The 20,557-nt window shown below is 67.1% G+C and overlaps 1 protein-coding gene across 1 annotated transcript; it reads left to right on the forward strand.

The window, feature by feature from the left end:
* The first annotated feature begins 1,397 nt into the window (after window positions 1-1,397).
* Window positions 1,398-12,459, forward strand: TRMT61A (tRNA methyltransferase 61A). Its single transcript, XM_070411687.1, is given in 5 exon segments — window positions 1,398-1,753; window positions 2,204-2,326; window positions 2,328-2,562; window positions 5,073-5,339; window positions 7,111-12,459. Coding segments are annotated over 4 exon segments (858 nt in total). The 5' UTR covers window positions 1,398-1,753; window positions 2,204-2,230; the 3' UTR covers window positions 7,371-12,459.
* The last annotated feature ends 8,098 nt before the right edge of the window (window positions 12,460-20,557 follow it).

Genomic DNA, 20,557 nt, shown 5'->3' on the forward strand with positions numbered 1-20,557 from the left:
CAGCGGCCAGGACGTGGGCAGGGCAGCCTCCCCGTGCGCATCCTCAGCTTCTCCCTTTCCCCCAGGGTTTCCTTCCTGCCTATTCCCATCGTCTTGCAGATCTGCCGGCCGCTCGTTCTCTGCAGCCAAGATTACTGGCTTTAAATCCCAATTCCACTTTGGCTGCATTGACTGTGACCTTAGGCAAGTTATTCAACCTCCCCGAGTCTTGCTCTCCCCATCTGTGAAGTGGTCCCTCCCTTGTATACAAACTCTGCGGGGGGCAGGCGCCAACCTGACCTGGGGAATCAGCTGGGCCAGGGGTGGGGGCGGGGCGGGGGAGGCCAGTGCTGGGGCGGCTCCGATGGAGCAGATGGGCAGCCCTGGGAAGGCTGCCTGGAGGAGGGGGCAGCCAGTAACGCCAGAGGCAGTGGGGAGACGGGGACCACAGGAAACACCCCAACACCCCGTCCTAATTTAGACTTAGCAGGCGCCCAGCCTGGGCTCCACACCACCGCTGAGTGGCTGGGGAAAGGGGAACTCACGAGGAGAAGTGGAAAATCCAGATCTCTCAGGGGAGCAATTAGGGAGTGACTCAGGCGGTGCAAGAGGCCAGAGCAGAGTCAACTGGAACAGAGGGTGGGCCCTGGATGGCGCTGGGGTTGGCTCCACGTTGGGAGCAGGAGGCAGGGAGGCCATGCAGCAGCCACAGGCAGCCAGTGGCCGGAGTGCTGGCCCCACAGGGACAGGAACCCACAGAGCGTGGGAGGCCAGCAGCCCCTCACCTTCTTACCCTGGGGAGCCCAGGCCCAGGCCCAGCTAGGGCACCTGGGTTCCCATCGTGGACTCCGAGGGCCACCAACTGGCCAGTCCTGGCCCCAGAGGAGGGAGAGTTCAGACAGCCCCACAGGGTGGCAAGGCTGGGGCGGGGCGGGCTCTCCCGGGGCCTGGCCGCTCCCGTGTGCCAGGCTGGACCAGCCCGGCCCAGAAGCGTGGCCTAGGTGAGGGCCCGGCTGAGCCCAGGGTCGCTGTGGGCTGAGGGCATCGCCAACCCTCTCCAGCCCCAGGGCTAAAGGGACAGCCCTCCTCGCCGGGAGCTGAGCGCGGGCGGCAGTCCAGGCGCGGTCCGCCCTCCCCCGCAGGAGGAACCGGTTCTGAATCAGCCCCGCGGAGGCACGAGGCTGCGCCTTCCCGGTCCCGCCCCTCCCCCGGCCCTGGCTCGGGCCGCTGGCACCGTCCCCACTGCGTCCAAAGGGAGCCGGTCCCCGCAGCTCTCCCTGCGCCGGGTCTCGGGGGGCCCAGCACCCCTCCCTCCCGTGAGCCGTTCTGCGCTCCCAGGTCGGGGCCGAGTGGGGGCGGGCCTGGGCGGAGGCCCCTGCGCAGACCCCGCCAGCCGCTCCCGCAGCCGGGCTGACCCCGGACCGGCCTTCCGGGACGACCCTCCGACTGCCCGGGCTGCAGTGACAAATGCCCACGCCCCGTGTCCGCCCGGGGGACAGGGCGGCGGCCCGCGGGGCCTCGGGGCGGGGGGCGCGCGCGGCGCCGGCTGCTGGGACCGTGCGACTCCCGGCCTGTGTCCCACGGGCGAGTGTAAACACAGGAGGCGCTCCCAGGGGAAGCCGGCGGCCGGGGCGGCCACGTGCCCGCGACCCCGCGCCGACGGCCGGGCGTCGTGACGTCATCGGCAGGCGCCGCGCGCCGGGCTGGAGCCGGAAGTGCCGCGGTCGCCGAGCCACGTGCGGACCCTCCCTCAGCCCAGCCGGCGGGGCGTCGGGTGAGCGTCCGCGGGGCCGTGCGCGGGCGGGGGTCGGCCCGGGTCCCGCGCGCCCCTCCGGCTCCGTGGTCCCGCCCAGACCGGTGCCGGGCGGCCCTCGCGTCCCCCTGCCCCCGCCCGCCCCGGGGGGCTGGGGAGGGGTCCGCAGGGTCCAGCCGCCCCGCGCTCACCGGGGGTGGGCGCCCGGCTCCCGCGGAGCGTGGCGAGAGGGTTAGGCCCTGACGTCGTGGGAACCCAGGCTTTGGGCTGACGGCCTCTCCCTGTGCTCTGGGCGGATGGCCGCTGGCTCACGCCCCCGCCCAAGAGGGGTCCATGTCAGCCAGGGGGTGGGCCGCCCGGGTGGACAGTGCGGGGCCTGAGCCAGCCCTCCCCGTGGCCTGGGACCTGGCGGCACCGCGCACGTCCTGCCTCCCGGGCCCGCACGCGCTCACGCCCCCGTCCCTCCTCCAGGTCCCTGGCGCCGCCGAGAGCCACACCATGAGCTTCGTGGGCTACGAGGAGCTGATCAAGGAGGGCGACACCGCCATCCTGTCGCTGGGCCACGGGGCGATGGTGGCGGTGAGCGTGCAGCGCGGGGGCGCAGACCCAGACAAGGCACGGCGTCCTGCGGCACTCGGTGGACCTCATCGGCCGCCCCTTCGGCTCCAAGGTGACCTGCGGCCGCGGCGGCTGGGTGTACGTGCTGCACCCCACGCCCGAGCTCTGGACCCTGAACCTGCCGCACCGCACCCAGATCCTCTACTCCACGGACATCGCCCTGCTCACCATGATGCTGGACCTGCGGCCTGGCTCTGTGGTCTGCGAGTCCGGTGAGTCCATGTGCATCGCGCCACCTCAGAAATGGCCCGTGGTGGGGGTCAGACAGGGCCGCTGCGCCCTCCTGAAGGCACGCGTGGCTCCTTGACCTCTGCTTTTAGGAAATCTATTTTTATTGACTTCAGAGAGGGAGAGAAATATCCATGATGAGAGAGAATCATGCATCGGCTGCCTCCTGCACGCCCCCGACTGGGGATGGAGCCCACAAGCCAGGCATGTGCCCTGACCGGGAATCGAACCATGACCTCTGGTTCATAGGTCAACACTCAACCACTGAGCTACACCAGCCGGGTTGACGTCTATTTTAACAGGACCTTTCTGGGGGGCTGCCTGCAGGGAGTGAGGGCAGAAGCAAGGAGGTTGGCCAGGAGGCTGGTGCTGTACTCTGAGTGAGAGTTGAGGGGACTAGAGCAGGCATGGGGGGCGGGGGGCGGGGGGGGGTGGGGTGGCAGGAAGGGTCCTGCCTGCCTTGCTGCAGCGGGGCCACAGTGCCCCCTTGGTGCTGACCAAGGTACTGACTTCCATTCCCTACCCCTGTGCTGTCAGAGGGCAGAGGGGGGCTGGCCCAGCAGTCCCCGCCCAGCAGTCCCGGCTGCTGTGAGTGGCGGCCAGGCCCAGGCTGCCTGGCCGAGGCGCCTTCCTGAAGGGTGGCCAGGCCACTTGGAGATGCTGTGGCAGGTGGGGAGCCTGCCCCAGGCACGGTCCCAGGGCATCATGGACCTGAGCCCAGGAGCCGGGTGCAGGCACAGTGCCTGAGGCCAGCTGTTCGCAGGCCTTTCACACAGACACGCCCAGGGCGCTGGACCAGCCTGGGGTGGAGACTGAAGCCTGTAGCCTGGCAACGGACCGCCCGGGGCTGTAGGTTCCCAGAAGGCTCCATATGGGCTGGGACACTGGGTCGCGGGTCACGAAGAGGCCCTGCTACCCCTGCTGCCAGCTTGCTTTGGGCCTCAGGCCATCCTGTTCCTCTCTGGGCCTCGGTTTCTCCGCATGGACAGTTGGATGTTCCCTGTTGCACAGCCAAATATGTTGAAATAAGAGGCAGGGGCTAGGCTCTGGGTCAGAGAGTGGGGGGCCGGGCAGAGGCAGCGCCCAGCACGAGGCACTGGGGTGCCGTGGCAGGTGAGCAGCAGGACTCGGTGCGGGGTCAGCCCTGCTGCACCCTGGCCAGGGCCTGCTGCTCTCGGGGAAGAAAGCCGGTCAGTGGGCTGCTCTGGGCTCCTCTGGTGTCTGGCTCCCCTTCTAGGACCTGGAGGCACAGCCATGGACCAGGCAGGCCCGGGTCCTGCCTCTCAGAGGGACCGGTGGTTGGATCGGCGGCACCACTGCGGTGCGTGGATTGCTTGAGGTTGTAAGACAGGGCTACGTGTTTGAGGGTCACTCAGAGAGGGGTGCCTCCAGGCAGCGGTCAGAGAGGACCTCTGCAGCAGGAACATTGAGTCGGAGAGTGTCACCCCGGGGGAGAGCAAGCGGGGGCCCCCAGTGAGAGGCAGCACAGAGACCAGCCTGGCAGGAGCAGGAAATGAGGTGGGGGCTGCGGGGGGGGGGGGTGGTGGTGGCGGGGAGGGGGACGGCACACAGAGCGTCAGGAGGAGTCGACTCTACCCTGCGGGGAAGGGGTGCGCGGCCAGTTTGTGCCGAGTCACCCCGGCCCCACTGGGGGTGCTGGGGCGATGGCAGGCAGCCAGGCTGGTGGCTGTCATTGAGCCAGGAGTGATAGGCCCCGGGCTCGGCGGGCAGGTGGGGGCAGGACCAGCAGTGGTTCTGGGAGAGACGTGACAGGTGGGGCAGGCGTTCCAGGTGGATCCCTGTGGGTGGGGGAGGGGAGAGTCCGTGGGCGTGGTCGGCTGGGTTGTGGAAGGCTTGGCAGGGAGCCGACTTGGCGTGGGATTGGGTCCAGCTTTGCACCATGAGTGCCAGGCGGTTTGGGTGCAGCTGGGAGGTGGCTGGCGAGTGTGCGGGAGACGCTGGGTGCAGGGCCGTGCTTGGGGCGTTGTCTTCAAGTAGGTGGCACCTGCACCCAGGGGACCGGGCGGGGGGGGTCAGGGGGCGAGGGACACAGGCCAGCTGGTGCTGCAGGGTAGGCGGTGTGTGGCGGTACACGGCGGGGAGGGGAGCTTGTGGGGAGTCGGTATCAGGGACTCTGAGGGGCAGCAAGGGGCGGGCAGAGGAGCTTGAGGGTGGAAGGATGGACCCACCTGGTGAGCCCGGAGCTCCGGGAACCGGGACCAGCCACACGTGGAAGGAGATGGTCAGGCCCAGGCTGCTCTGTCTGCTCCGCCCCAGCCCCTCCCAGCACGCGGTCCCCAGGGCCGGGCAGGGCAGACATCTGCTGACCCCGCCCCCAGCCAGAGTCAGAGGGCAGCCAGGACTGACAGGCAGCTCACGAGGGATGCCCACTGGTACCCCCGGGCCAGCTGACCTTGAGGGCCCTCTGTGGGTCTCTCGGGGTGGTTTCCTCGGTGGACCCAGCCGTCCCCCCTGACACCGTCCTGTCCCCCAGGCACGGGCAGCGGCTCTGTGTCCCACGCCATCATCCGCACCGTGGCACCCACGGGCCACCTGCACACAGTGGAGTTCCACCAGCAGCGGGCGGAGAAGGCGCGGGAGGAGTTCCGGGAGCACCGCCTGAGCCGCTGGGTGACCGTGCGCAACCAGGACGTGTGCCGCAGCGGCTTCGGCGTGAGCCACGTGGCGGACGCTGTCTTCCTGGACATCCCATCGCCGTGGGAGGCCGTGGGCCACGCCTGGGACGCCCTCAAGGTTGAAGGTGCGTGGGGTGCTGGGAGGGGTGCGCCCTGGGGGCTTGGCTCTGGGCTCAGAGGGGTCAGGAGTCACCAGGCCGCACAGCAGGGCCGGGATGGCCTCAGGGAGGTCTGGCAGGAGGGTGAGGGGTGGAAGAGTCAGACTGGTGAGAACGGGGCTCCACTGGGTGCCCACCCGAGGCGGGGGCGCCTCAGCCCCTGGGGAGTCTGGCAGCCCTGCCTGAGCGGGGGCCTGCACCACGGGTGAGCTGGAGGTCGGAGGTCAGCCCCTGACCCCAGCGGTTCCCCGCAGAGTCGGAGTTGCCCCTCCCCCCAGCCGGCAGCCAGGCATCTGGTCCCTTTTAGGGAAGAAGCTGGCGTGGAGGCGGAAGTGGGCTCCTGGCCAGGGAGGCGCTGGCTGGGCCCTGGGTTTTTCCCTTTTCTGGAGAAGGAGCGGCTGGGGCAGCAGCCCCTTCCCTCCCTCCGCTGAGCCGTAGCTGCAGGGAGGGGCTGCTCCTCGGAAAGCAAGGCCCGCGGCCGGGTGGTGGCCCCCAGTGATGTGGTGGCCCCCACGGCAGGGTGGTGGCAGTGGCCCCCGCCCGCTGACTCAGGCTCGCCCTGGACTCCAGGCTCCTGGTCGCTGCCCAGGTGGCCCGGGGCCGGGAGTGGGACAGCCCTGGCTCCGCCCTCCCGCTTTGCGCCCTCCCTACTATCCACCCCACTCCAGGGCACCCGGGGGTCCAGGCCCCAGTCCGGGGAGGCCGGAGCCGGCTGCCCAGCCGTGGCCTCCTTGCTGCCGAGACTCCTGGCAGCGGCTGGGAGCCGCGCCATCTGCTGTTCCCTCTGCTCCTTCAGGCCCCTTCTGGGCTTTTCTGTTCTCTGCTGTTTGTTCCGGGCCCAGAGGCTCTCTGGCCTTTTTCTGGGCTCACCTGCCCGCTGGGAGCCTGGCCCGGCCACGGGTGGTCCCCACTCTCCAGGCCCCGGGCCTTGTGGGGCCTCAGTTTCCCTGGCAGTGAACACAGGGGTAGGGTCTCCTCTTGGTGGTGGTACTGCAGCCCTGATGGAGACAAGTTTCCTGGGTACGGGTATGGTGGGTGACCAGGCCGCACAGGCAATCCAAGGCTTGCCCGGGCCGCACCCCTCCCCCCACCCTGGCTTCCAGAACCTTCTCCGCAGGACTGGGACCGGGCAGGCTGAGGGGCACTGCAGGCAGCCCCAGAGGGAGGCAGAAAGAGGCTTCCACCCCCACCCCCCAATCTCCACCCCCACCCCCTCATCCTCAGCTTCTTGCCCTGCGCAGAGGAGGTGCCTTCAGTTCCTGGGAGCTGGGACAGCCTCTGAACTCCTGGGACCCAGTGCCTCACCCGCTAGGGCTGTGTGGTTGGGGCTGTAAGGTTAGGGCTGTGAGATTAGAGCTGTGTGGTTAGGGATGTATGATTAGGGATGTCTGTTTAGGGCTGTAAGGTTAGAGCTGTGCGGTTAGGGCTGCATGGTTAAGGCCATCTGGTTAGAGCTGTTCTGGGCCAAATGAGCTGGCAGCTGGGATGCCAAGGCTCTACCTAACTCCCTACCCAGCCTTTGCCCTGGCCCCTGACCCCAGCTCTTCATGGCCTGAGCACATGGCCAGCCTCAGACCCCATGGCAGGGTCTGGGCACCCACCCTCCTGGCTCACACTGGGGTTTCTTGATCAGCACCCACTCCCGGGGGACCAGCGGGGGGATGGCCTGCCCTGCAGTCCCAGCCACCGACGCCGGCCTGGAGGGCTCCCTGCCCTCTGACACGTGTCCCCCCCGCAGGTGGGCGCTTCTGCTCCTTCTCGCCGTGCATCGAGCAGGTGCAGCGCACGTGCCAGGCGCTGGCAGCCCGCGGCTTCTCGGAGCTGAGCACCGTGGAGGTGCTGCCGCAGGTGTACAGCGTGCGCACCGTCAGCCTGCCCCCGCCCGACCTGGGCGCCGCCCCCATCCCTGACGCCGGCCCCTTCCGCAGCGGCGCACCCATGAAGGAGGCCGTGGGCCACACTGGCTACCTGACCTTCGCCACCAAGACCCCGGACTAGCGGGCTGCCCACCAGGAGGCCCAGGAGTGGGTGGCCTGGGCCAGCAGGGAGGCTCGCGCTGCGGCCGCCTTATATGGCCGCGTGCCTGCTGGGCCTGTTTAGACAGATGGTGGGGTGGGGCCTCCTGGTGGCGTCGGGGCCCTGGGGGAGGGGGGCCTCCACCCAGCCCAGTGTCCCTGTCGAGCTGCTGCTCCTTGCCTCTCGAAGCCCCACAGCTACGGGCTCCTCTGGGTCCGAGCCCAGGGATGAGGTAGGGGCCCCAGGCAGGGAAGGCGGTGGGGGAGCAGAGGCTGAAGCGGGGCAGGAAGCACCCGCCCTGATGCTTCCTGTCGCCTGGTGCAGTGGACCCCCGGCCCCCGAGGCCTGGCTCCCATGAGCCCTACCCTGGCCCCTGCCCACCCTCCCCAGCGCTGGTGGGCCAGCCTGGCCCAGCCACTAGGGAGAGATGGCCCCGCCTTGTTCCGTTGTTTGCCGCACACCCTGTCCGTCCCTCCCAGGAACAACCCCGCCCGCAGCCTCTGCCTGCTGGGAGCTGCCTTCTGCTCCGGGACACATGGCCTCCATCACCTAGGAGCCTGGGGTGGGCGTGTCTTTGCCCACCAGCCAGGCTTGGAACCGTAGGAGCCCCTGTTGCTCAACCCCAGGACGGAGGGCAGGACACCAGGGCCGGGGCACATGTCACCTGCCTGACCTGGCCTCCAGCTCTGGGTGTGGCTGGCATCGCTGCCCCTGCCCACGGGCCTGGCGTCTGCCCCAGCCCCGGGACCATGCGCGCAACCCGCCTGGTGGAGAATAAACACTCGCCCGGCCCTGCACACTGACTGAGTCCTGTGTCCTGGAGGCCGGAGCCCCTCCCCCACACCAGCGCCCAGGCTGGACCTCTGCACGCAGCCCACCCGCCCTGATGCTTCCTGTCGCATAGCAGGCACCACAGGGCCCTGGACGACTGGGACAAAGGACGAGTGTGTGGCCACCCCCACCGGCTGCAAAAAGGCCACTTGTCCCCGGGACGGGAGGGGGAGGAGGGAGGAGAGAGCATGTCCGCTGTCCCAGAGCTCTGACCCCTCCCCCAGACCCCCCTGCCTCTCACTCCTAGATGCTTTGGTGTCTCATGCTCCCTGAAGGGCCCCCGAGACCTGCCATCCGGCCTGAGGCAGGTTTTGTGGGTCCCCTGCGCCAGGGGGACCTGCGGGAGGAGCAGTTTCCTAGTGTCTGTCCGGAGGCGGGTGGCTTCCCCGCTCCCACGTGCTGTGCAGCCTCCGTGAGACCTTTGTCCCCTCGGGGTCTTTGGAACCAGCACCCTTTCCCAGGGGCTTAGCCCTGACAGACCCGATGCCCAGCCTGGGGACTGGCTGTGGGGCCAGCACCGGGGCCTGCTGCTGGGCTCCAGCCCTCGGCTCCGGGCCGACTCCTGTGCACCTGCAAGGCTCTCGGGCGCCTTCTCGGGCCTCCCCTCCCGCCCCTCAGCTGTCCCCCCGCCCTCCCCCACTTCCCCACATCCCGTGCTGTGCCAGGGAGTGACCAATTGTCAGGTCAGGGGCGGTCACCTTGAGTCAGCAGCATGGGGCTGGTCACACGGCGAGGGTTCATCCTGTAACTCCACTCCCCACCCAGACACTGCGTGGCCCTGCTTTTCCTTGGAAATTTCTGACTGCCCCACCCTGCGTAGTGGCCCAGGGTGACACCCAGCTCCCTCCGCTGCCCTGGGAGGCTCAGACTGCCTCTCCGGGCAGATCCCACCCTCAGGCCAGAATCAGGGTCTGCCTGCAGGGACACCAGCTCCCACTGTCTCCCCCAGGAAGCCCCGCCCAGACTGGCCCTCAGCCCCTGCCCTTGCTGTAATGCTCTCTCCCATCTGTCCTCCAGGCCACACCTGCGCTCCTGCCTCTGGCTTGTGAGCAGGTGGTTAGCACAGAGCCCAGGCCGAGGGAGGATGCTCCTGCCCACTGCACAGGGAGAAACTGAGGCACAGAGGAGATTGGACTCACTGGGCTCCAGGCCCTGCCCACCAGATGTTCCATATCACACACTCCTGCCCTGTGAGGTCCCCCGGGCTGTGACCACGGACAGAGGGCGAGGTTTCTGCTGGATTCCCGGAGACTCGGAGGTCTTGGCAGCCAGGCGGGTCTGGGGCTGCTGGAAATTGGAGGCCCTCCCAGGAAGGTGTGAGCTGGGATCTTCAGGCAGGTCACCCAGTGGGCCCAGGCACAGTCGGGAGAAGTGCATGCTGGGAGCAGAGCAAGGGCAGGGGTGGGGCCTGTGCTGGCAGGGGGGTGGGAACAATCAGGTGGGCCTCACCAGGAGGCGGCCAGACCCCACTCCGCCCTCGGGGGTGCCCGCTGGTCACACCGCCCTCTGGCACGCCATGATGGCGCTGGGAGAGTATTCCATCCATGTGGGCTCAGCTCGTGCTCAGGGACCATCTCTGATTATTATCCCTGGGGGGGCTTGGCTGCCACCGCCGGGAAGCCCCCATTCTCTGTCGGATTCCAAGGCCAGAATCTTGGGGCTCCTTCTGGGTCTGATAATACCTTTCGTCCTTTGAGGCACTCGGGTAGCTCTTGCGTCAGGGGTGTTTGAATAGTTCATCGGGAAACCGGGAGAGAAGATTGGACAAGGAGACTTCTGGCAAATGCAGGTCATCTGGTCACTGTGCTTATAGTCAGTTGCATAATAAAACCCAAAACTGAAAACCTTTGGCTGGGCATGGGCCAATGGCTCTTCAGTTGACCGCCACACCTTTCAGGGCAGGTGTATCAGTTAGCTGTCACCACAGATGTGCTGCATAACAAATATCCCCTCCCTCCAGAAAACCAGCTCAGAGGCCTAAAGAAGCAGTCAGTTCCTCTCAGATCTGTGGCCTGGCTGCTCTTGGCCAACCTCAGCCAGGCCCGAGCTGGGGGGCTGAGCTGACAGGAGGCCCCTCCTCCAGACCTGGGCCTGGCCTGTGCACGCTGGTCTGTCCACAGCTCAGCCATTAAGGACAAGCCGGGTCATGGGGCACTTTTCAAGCCTCTGGTATGTGGCCTAACCTCAAGTCAGGCACGAGAGAGACCTGAGGTTGTAGGGAGGGGCTGCGTGGCCACAGCACAGGGTGGGTGCCAGCAGGGTCTTCCCTGCCCAGCAGGCACCGTGCACAGCGGGTCCTCAGCAAGCAGGTAAGGGCCTGCTGGGCCTCGCCTGCCCTGCCATCCTCCCCACGCTGCGTCTGTGCCCAGCCAAGGGCATTTCAAAGTCAGGCTGCCTGCAGGCGTGGCATCAGCGGGAGGGAATTATTCTGTTCCCACCAGGCCCAGAATAGCTCAGAATTGGGTCACGCTAACTGAGCACCCGGTCACAGCCTCCAGCCTTTGACAGTAATCGCTTTCTCCCGGCATCTGTCCCTTTAGAGAGGGGCAGGCGGTGTGGGCACGCTGTTAGAGCTGTTAGAAGGTGGGGACCGGGAGGGGTGTGTGCTGGCTGGCCCTCGTCCCTCCTCCCGTCTCCCATGTCCTTTGCTCTCCCTGCCCCCGCCTAACAGGAACCCCCATCCTCCTGCCCACCCGGCTGCTGTCCTACTTCCCACAACCCATCAGCCCCCACGCACAGGCCCGGCGGCGTGACAGCTCCAGGCACGCTTGGCACCACAGTGCCCCTCACAGGTGAGGACCCGGGTCTGGCTCAACTGGAAAGTGGAGCCTTCCTGGCCTCCCTGCTGACCTTGACCTTGACCTGACCTTCTGAGTAGGTCACTGCCTCGAACCGCTCCTTTGACTCCCTCCTGGATGTTCCTCCCTTTGAAGGCAGCTGAAGGCGATGGTGGGCAGTGGCCCCCCACCTCCGAGACCCCAGGCTCATCTCCCCCCACGCTCAGGACCTGAATCCTGCTCTGTGGCTGCCTCTCACCTGGGAGTGTCGCCCCTCCCCCCACAAAGCCTCCCGATGTGCCAGCCCAGCAGTTGGCACAGGCAGACCCTCTCCATCCCTGCCCTGGGCCCCTCCCAACTGGCCCCGCACAGCCGACGGGGGCCTTGGGCCCAGGAGCCCCAGGACGGGCAGATGATGCCACTGCCCTGGGCACAGTGGAGCCAGGTGCTCGCCTCTGCGCTCGGACATGTGCTCTGGGGGAGGAGAAATGCTGCTGGCCTTTCTGACAGGATCCAAAGCTCAGCACCTCCCGTCTCCATGGCAACGTCCCGGGCATCCGCCCAGCATGGACTGCACGCTACTCTTCCCCCTCATCCCTGTGTCCCATCTCATCCCTGTGTCCCGTCTCACCCCTGTGTCCCATCTCATCCCTGTGTCCCGTCTCACCCCTGTGTCCCGTCTCACCCCTGTGTCCCATCTCATCCCTGTGTCCCGTCTCACCCCTGTGTCCCATCTCACCCCTGTGTCCCGTCTCACCCCTGTGTCCCATCTCATCCCTGTGTCCCATCTCACCCCGCCTCCTCCCGCCCAGGTGGGGCGGCCTGAGAGGCCGAGGGGGGTGATGTCACCTGGGTACGCTGCCACCAAGTGGCACCTTAGGGTGCCAAGCCCATTCTTGCAACAGTACAGTAACACCTCCTACCCAGACACACAGTCTCTGCCACATGCGTCCCGGGCACTGGTTTTGGCTCTTTACAGACCCAGACGCTGCTCTGTTCCCGGGACAAACCCACTCCCAAGCCTTCGCCACAGGCGCCTGCGTGACGTGCCGTGGGCTGGGTTGCTCCGTAGAAATGCAGGCTCCTGGCCCCGCCGGCTCTGGACAGGGTGGGGCCCGGCGGTCACTGCCGGGGCAATAGGAGTTTCAAGCTTCCCTTCCTCTGAGTTCTTTTTTAAAAAAATTCATTTCAGAGAGGAAGGGAGAGAGAGAGAGAGAAACACCAAAGATGAGAATCATCCACCGATCAGGATTGGCTGCCTCCTGCCTGCCCCCCACTGGGGATCAGGGCATCGAGCAGCTCCGTACAACACGGAAGCTTCTAGCACCATCGACCTTGCTCTTTTCGAGACTGTGCTGTTGTCCATTAGAACTCAACTCCATTGTCAAGGGCGGGGGGAAAAAGGAGACATATGTAATACTCTTTGTAATACTTTAAGCAATAAAACAATTTTTTAAAAAAGACATGCAAAAAAACCCCACTCAACTCCAGTTCAGTTCGGCCGGGATGTTTGTGTGGAATCCCCGTCCCTCTCGGTCGCTGTCTCCCCCAGGCAACACCTGGCAGAGGCCCAGCACCCAGAGGGCGAGCCCGGGTGGGAGCAGTGCTGCACGGACCTTGTTGGGTCCTGATTTGAACAAACAAGATGTTTTGTTTTTATTTTAAATACATTTGTATTGATTTCAGAGAGGAAGGGAGGGGAGAGAGAGAGAGAGAAACATCAATGATGAGAGAGAATCATTAATCAGCTGCCTCCTGCACACCCCACACGGATGGAGCCCACAACCCGGGCATGTTCCCCGACCAGGATTGAACCCTGACCTCCTGGTTCATAGGTCATGTTCAACCACAGAGCCACAGGGCTGTTGTTGGTTATTTTAAAGGAAAAATGCCCCAGGCTGCTTCGACCATGAATTGTTCCAGGCTCTGGGCAGGGAAAGAAGGCAGAGGTCTCTACCCTGTCCCCTGGCTCACCTCCAGCCGCTGGCCTCCCCTCAGGTCAGGGCTAGGGGTGTCTCTGGTTCTCCAGCGTGGGGGGCGGAGGGGAGGGGAGCAGCAGGTTCTGAGGGAGGCTGGGGGGCCCGCGGGTGCTGGGGGGCAGGGGCTCCTCGGGCATCTGTGGGTTGAGGAGGGGCCCCGCTGTCCCCAGATGTCAGGGCCCCTCGCCCACAGCCCCAGAGGTGGCCAGGCCCGCAGTTCTGCGAGGCGGCCCCTCTCTGGCCTCTCCACCTCCAGACAGCCCCCCTCTTGTCTCTGCAAACCCTTCCTGCAGCCCTGCCCCCTGCCCTGCCGCCAGCGCCCCCAGAAAACACGCAGGACATCTGGCTGCGGTTTCCCTGACCCAGGAGGCCCGCCGTCCAGGGCCGGCCGGGCTGCTGTCACTCTGTCTGCCCAGAAAGGGAAGGTCGGCCGCGGGAGGAGGGGCCGGGCGGGCGGACGCAGATGCGTGATGGCGAGAGCAGCACCCCCAGCAGCGGCGCCTGGGCCCGCGGTCCCGGCTGCGCTCGGGGAGGGACCGGCGGTGCGGCCGAGGGCTGCGGGGGCGGCGCTGCCAGGAATGCGGCGGGGGCGGGGCGGGGCCCGCCGAGGAGCTGGTTGCTAAGCTACCGGCACAATGGACACGCTGGGCTCCAGGCAACGCGGGGGACAATCTGGGGGGAGCGGGGTCCCGCCATCCCTTCCCCCCGCCCCGCTCGCAGCCTCCGCCCGCGCCCGCCTCTGACCCAGCTTCCTGCTGTCCGAGTGCAGGGCTTTCCCAGGGGCCTGGCAGAGCGGGAGGCCCGCGGAACCCCAGCCCTCGCTGCCGCCCGGGGCTCTGCGGGCAGCACCCCCCCCCCCCGCCCCGGCAAGCCCGGCCACGGTGGGACCAGACGGGGTTTGTCCTGCTCTGGGCCGGGGCGGCGGGCGGGGAGGGCTCAGCACCGCCCCCCCCAGTCACCAGGCCTCGCCCTCCCTTGCCCCTCCACCCTGCCGAGGCCCCCTCCACTGGGGCGTCCGCAGCCCCTAGCACCCCCACAACCTGAGGGACAGACAGCCCAGCACGTCCCCGGGGCCAGGCCTCTGCGGGAGGCAGGCGGCCTGATCAGCGGGAATGGTCAGGGGCAGAAATCGAGTATTTGAAACTAATAAGAACTAGGAACGCTGCTCCGCTAACCGTGATGGTTCGGTTCTGATTAGAAAGCACCTTCCAGCCTCGCCAGAGCTGTGCGCCCTGGGACCGGGCGCTCACGTGGGAGTGGGGTCCGTGCCCCTTGGCTTGTGGGGGGCAGAGTAGATGTTTGGGGGGTACCTGCTGCTCTCCCTGCTGCCGGCAGGATTGGAATCAGCGCTCATGTAGCAGTCAACCCTGTCTCCGCTGAATTAGCTCAAGTCGTGACAGGTGGCCCGGACCCCTCGGTTGTCTGGTTACAAAATCAGGAAAGCAGCCCGCCCCCCCCCCGCCCCGCCCCCGTGGCTTTGAGCAGAATACTTGTCCTCTCTGGGCCTCCGCCCCCCATCTCCTGTGGAACGGGGTACCCGCAGGAACTCCCCAGCTGGGCTTGTGGGGGTTCCTTGAGAGCTGCATGGGGAGGTGCCGAGGGGCGCCCAGGCCTGCCAGCCCCTCACCCACCACATGCACAGACAATGCACAGATGCACATGCCAGGAGTTCCGGGACCCGGGGAGGCCCTGGCTTCAGCAGCTGAGGACAAGGAACAGCCCAGAACCCTGCCGGTGATGGAGCCCACCCAGGCCAGGGGACAGCTGTCTGCCCCTCCCTAGGTGGTCCCCAGGCACCCCAGGCTCCCCTTCCCCTTCCTGTAGCCCCCCGTCCCTGTCCTGGGGATCAGACAGACAGCTGGACACAGATGCCCCCACTGGGCTGAGACCCCATGGATCTGGGGTGGGGGTGGGGCCCGCCCCTCAGCAGGCACCGTCACTCACTGGGAGCAAAGCCAGGGAGGGGGCTGCTCCATCCCTCCCCTCCCCCACTGCACCCTCCCCAAGAAGAGGCCCAGCCTCCCCCTCCCCCCACTGCAAGGCAAAGGCCGAACTGGGGCCCCTGGGCCCCTCCTGGGCTGAGAGCTGAGGACAAAGAGGCAGCTGCCGGCGGGCGGTGGGGGGGGGCCCAGCCTTTGTGCACCCAGCGGCGGGGTGACCTCATCAAGCGCCAGAGAAGGACCCTTTCTTCCCAAAGGCAGCGGCCGCTGGGAATCCGCCTGGGACAAAGCCTCCGCCAGGCAGGGGACCAGCAAGTGGCCAGCCCCCCTCCCGGCATAAATTAGGGGGGGGCTGAGGGCTGCGTGGGGGCAGGGCGGGCGGCTGCAGCTGGCGCCTGGGGGCACACACATTCACAACCGCATGTGCACACAGGGGCCAACCCCAACGCCCACTCCCACGGTGCCGGCTGCTCCCCTCCCAGCCTCACTCCCTCATTCTTCCCACAAAAGGGGGCGCAGGGAGCATGGTGGACGAGGGAGTGATGGGCAGCTCCAGGCTGGAGGGGAGTGGGGACAGGGGTCACATTGCCCCCAGACTCTCAGGGCGGGGGCTGCTGGGCCACGCCTGCTCCCTGACACCCGCAGTCTGCCCCTGTGGGGACCGAGGCCAGCAGGAGTCCAGGCCTGGGGTGACAGCAGCCTGGCTCCCGGGTGAGGTCAGGAAAACATTTGGTTTTCGAAGCATGGTGTCCGGTGACACCCACCGGGGCCCAGGCTTCCTGTCCGGGTGCTCCACAAAGCGCCCTCACAGGCCTGCGGGCCCTCAGCCAGCCCTCAGGGGCCGCCCGGCACCCGCGATGACCCTGCCGAGACCCTGCCGGTCGGGGTGGCCCAGGGTGGACCTCACAGGTCCCCAGGGCCCCTCAGGTCCCCGCAAACGCCCCACTTCTCCCCTGGTGGCTTGCTCAGCCGCCCTGGGCACTGGAGACACTTGTCCCCATGCCCACCGCTGTGACAGTAGTGGCTGTAGGCCAGGCAGGCTTCCTGCCGGAGGCGGCGGCCAGCTCAGAGCTGGCTCCCAAAGTGAGGCCAGGTGAGCGGTGCTGCCAGCCCCCCCACCCCCCCACAGGGCTGACTGGCTACGAGGGTGTCAGCGTGTAAAGGGCGCCCTCCCCTGGGCCTTGTCCCAAGGGGCTGGGTGGGCACGTGAGCTCTGTCCTCAGTGCTCCCGCCACCCCCTCACCCCAGACTCTGTCCTGACGTGGGGGCCTTGGTTTCTTGACCACAGGAGACTTCCGAGGCTTGTGGTCACCCCAGCAGCACAGAGAACCCCAAGATTTCCGGGGCTGGAAACCCGCAGCCCTTTCACAACCACTGGGTCCACAGCCCCCGGAGGATGGGGAGCACCCACCCCCAGTGGTGGGAGAGGAACAGGCTCCGAGGCCGCCCGGCATCCATGGTTAGGGAGGGACCAGGAGGCCAGGGCTTCCAGGGCCCGGAGCTGAGCTCAGGGACTGCTCAGCCTCCAGAAATCTAAGGCCCTGCACCCTTCCACACATCCCCTCCCCCCTTGCGGGCAGTGAAGGGCGGGGCGGGCGGGAGTAAGTAGGCCAGTGCTTTGTGCAGCGTTGCTAGGGCCACACGTCGCTGCTCTGCTGGCTTCCTTCTGGGCCTCATTCCCAGGACACCTCGCAGCCGCCAGGCAGCCCTGCCAGCCCGCAGCCCCCAGCTCCCCCCACCGGGCCCCTTGCCCATCCAAGGCCAGTAGCGTGCCCTAGCAGAGTATGTGTGTCCCGCATTGTCACACACACACATATGCACACACTACATATATGCACATCATTTCAAACACGCACACGGCACTCATATGCACACAGCACACGTGTGTGCATTCACACACGTACATGGAACACACGTGTATACACACAGCATACAGCATACATGCACAGCCATACAAGGTGCTGGGTGAAGCTGCAGGAGCCACCGCATGGCAAGTCACCAGGGCTTGGTGTTGGCCCCAGGCAGGGTGCGGCGGGAGGGCGGGCCAGGGCTGAGCTGAGCTGCAGCTCCAGGACCCCGCTGGGCGCCCAGAGCTTGCAGCCTGGAGCTGGGCCTCTGAGGCCTTGCAAGGCCCCGCCTGGCGTCTGCTTGCTGACTGAAAGGGTAGGCTCTGCTGGGCTAGGATTTCGGGGACACAGTGGCCTGAAGGGAAGACATAGGGGCTCCTTGGGAGGAGGTGCGGCCCACTGGCTCCTTTCCACACAGTGGCCGCCACCCCCAGGGCTCCGTGGGCACCTCATTGGACTCTCAACCCCAATGCAAAGCAGGTGTCACTGCCCACTTCACAGATGCTGGCCTGGCTCCTGTCCTCAATGACGTCAACGGGTGGATCTGGGCCTCAGGGAGGAGCTGACCCAGGACCCTGCTTGGGGCAGGCAGGCAGCGAGCCAGGAGTTCCCCGGAGGCACCCTGGGGAGGGGCCAGGAGGGCGGGGCTGGGGCTGATTCCTGGGGAAGAAACCAGGACCTCCTCCCAGGGTGACAGCTGGGCCTCTTGGTCCCCTGCCACAGCCTCTCAGGGTGACAACACAGCGCTGGCCTGGGGCCCCTGAGCCCCATGGGTCTGTGCGGGCGGGCGCTGGTCCCTGAGAGCCGGTGGCCCGAGTGTTCTCTCCGCCTGCTGCAGGGGCTGTGGCCCGAGGGCGTCCGTCCCGGGAAGAAGCACTGTAGTCTGCTGGGATCCAGGCCCCTGAGCTCCTAGCAACACGGATGCTTCAGCATAAAGGCTATCGCCAGGGGCCTCTGGGGGCTCCGGGCAGGAGTGGGTCCCACTGCACAGCTTGGCTTTGGCCCCGCAGCCACCCAGCCCAGCACCCAGGTGGCCCACAGCCCCTGCTGGTGTGAAGCTGTGTGAGGCACAGGCAGGCATGGGGCACAGCAGAGGGCAGGGGGCTGGAGTGGGGAGAGCTTGGTGCCAGGAGTGGGGCAGGCGGCGTGGGGAGGCGGCGGCCTGGACAGAGGCGGTTGCCACCTGAGGCCAAGCTGGAGACCGGAGCTAAGCCCCCACCCCACCAGGCCCCAGGAGAGCAAGCGAGGCTGCTGGGGTGCCATTACCCCCCAACCCCCGCTGCTGGGGCAGCAGGGGCCCAGCCTCCAGCGCCCGCCTGACAGCACCAGGTGCTCTCTCCGGAGCCGCCTGAGCTGCGGACCCCACAGTGCATGCGGGGCCCTGGTGTGGGCCCTGGAGGCTGCTGGGGGGAAACTGAAGCCCAGAAAGGCCTGGGCGGAGGGGGCTCCCTGAGCCCCAGGGGAGGGTCCCTCCCACCACCCGCAGCAGCCCTTCCTGCCCGGGCCCAGCTCGCCCCCTGCTCTGGTTCTTCCTTCTCTTCGGCTCCCGTGGCTTCCGCCGCCCTCCTGCCCTGGACCCCAAATCACAGGGCCTGAGTGGGGCCCAGGGGCAGAGAATGGAGGAACCCGCTCGGCTGCCTGCGGGGCCTCACAGAGCACAGGGGCCGCCCCCCAGGGCCTGAAGGTTCTGGAATCACGGGGGCTGCGGGCAGGCAGCACAGACCCCCCTTGCTTGCCGCCCTGACGGCCTGGGGCGCCGTGGGCTGTGGGTGGCGCGCCGGCCTGGGCCCGACCCGGCTCCGCGGGGCGAGTCGGATGCGGTGAGGTCCCCATGCTCCCGGCCCCCCCGCTCCCTCCCCCCCGCACTGTGGCGCGTGGGCGCGGCGGGACCGCCCAGCACCAGCCCCACGCTCCGCGCCGGGAGCGCCCGGCCGGCCACCTGTCTACGTGGGCGAGCACAGGTGCCCCCCGAGCGAGCACAGGTGCCCCCAACAGCACAGGTGCGCCCGCCCCGCCCAGGCAGCCGCCCAGGAGCAACAGCTGCGCGGCCCGCGCTTCCGGCTCACTCCCGCCGCCGGGAGGCCTGGGCTCCACGAAGCCGGGCCTCGGGCGCCGCCTGGCGGCCGCAGGGAAACCCAACAGGCGGGAGGGGCTCGGGAGGAGGTGCGCAACCCGCTAAGGAGACTTGAAGGTCAAGGAGGTGCTGCAGCGGAAGGGCGGGCGGGCGGGTCTGTGTAGGGTCCTCCCTCTTCACCCGGCCTGGCAGGTGGGAGTGGGGGTCAGACCAGCTTCTTGAGGTCTCACTGGAGGGACCCCCTGCAGGCTGCCAGGGCACAGGTCTAGCCCCTGGGCAGGCAGTCGTGGTCAAAGCCACCAGGCCAGGTTTGGTAGAGCTACTGTGGGCTGGGCCTTGGGTGGGGGCTCCCCTGGAAGTGCCCCGCCCCAAAGGGTCACTGGTACCTGGCTCTCTGGTCCAAGATGCAATTCTGCGTCCCCAGTGGCTTCCCCCACAGCACAGCCCCCACCCCCAACCTCAGAGGCTGCAGTGTCTCAGGGCTTTGCACTGGCTGCTGGTCAGCCTGCACCCTACCCGGCCCACAGGCCCTGCCTGACCCACGGGCAACCCCTGAGCCGTGCTGGTCCCAGGACCCCTGCCCTTCCGTTGAGTGGCTGGGTTGGGCGAGGGCGGGAAGATGGAACCTGGGTTCCCAGAGAAAGTAAGGCATGTGGACCCAGGAGCTGAGGGCGACGCAACGCTGCCTAAGCCTTCAGGGTGGGCGGCACCATGAGGCCAGCACCCGGTGCCCAGACAAGACCTCAGGCCCCAGAGCCAGCAGCAAGGGCCTCGCTGCCCCAGGCTCGGGGACATGCCCGGCCTCAGTGCCCCGGCGCCCAGCAGCGTGAGAGAACTGGCAGCAGCGGGAAATGGCTGGAGGACGGAAAGGTTCCTGTACCCATTAACCAGCACTCGCCGAGACCGCGGTGAAGAGGAGGGAGGCGGTTCATGTTTGTCAGACCAGGAGCCGGGGACCTGGCAGCCGGCAGGGCTGAGTGCTGAGGGCAAGCCCATGCTCGCTTGGAGGACGAACTGGAGGCCCATCTCCAGCCGGAGCTCCAGGACTCAGGGCAGAGGAGGCTGTGTGCTGCGTTTTAGTTTCCTGTGAAGGGTGTCCCGCGCTGGGCCGCCCAGAAGCGGCCTGAGCTCCGCACTGCCACACGGGCACGCACGGGGGCTTTCACGCACCCCTGAGGCCAGACTGCGCCCCACCAGGTCCTGACCAACCTTAGGGGCCCCGACCGTCCCTGTGACGCCCTCAGCACCGCCGTGTCCTGCCTGCCGTCGGGTATTCACGCTCGAGCGCGCGTCCCTTACCGCCTCATGCGTGGCTTCTTCGGGGCAGCAGCGTGATGGCATGTGAACCTGTTCAACGTGCTTCTTTCCACGTGTGCGCCCGCGTTTGCGTGGCCGGGGGCTGCCTCGCTCCTCTCCGCTCCCCTGGAGGACAGCAGGCGGCCAGACCAGAGGACCTGCAGGAAAGGCCAGGACTAGACAAACTTCACTGCTGTCACATGACGAGTTTTCAACAGACAGACAGACAATTGCTCAGGCAACCAGACACGGTGGCGCATTTCAGAAGCCCTGGGAGGACTCGGGGCCAGAGATGCTCCCGTGGTCTGTGGGCTCTGCTCTGGGGAGATGCGGAGCGAGGCCGGTCTCTGCGAAGCCGAGACAGCCCTTCCCCCTCCCCGGTCCTGGCTGTTTAAATGGGAACGTTACCCCTTCCCTGTGACGGG

This window comes from Myotis yumanensis, unplaced genomic scaffold (assembly GCF_028538775.1).
Source record: "Myotis yumanensis isolate MYYU_CA2020_CCGP unplaced genomic scaffold, mMyoYum1.0.hap1 SCAF_1, whole genome shotgun sequence".
Classification (NCBI taxonomy): domain Eukaryota; kingdom Metazoa; phylum Chordata; class Mammalia; order Chiroptera; family Vespertilionidae; genus Myotis; species Myotis yumanensis.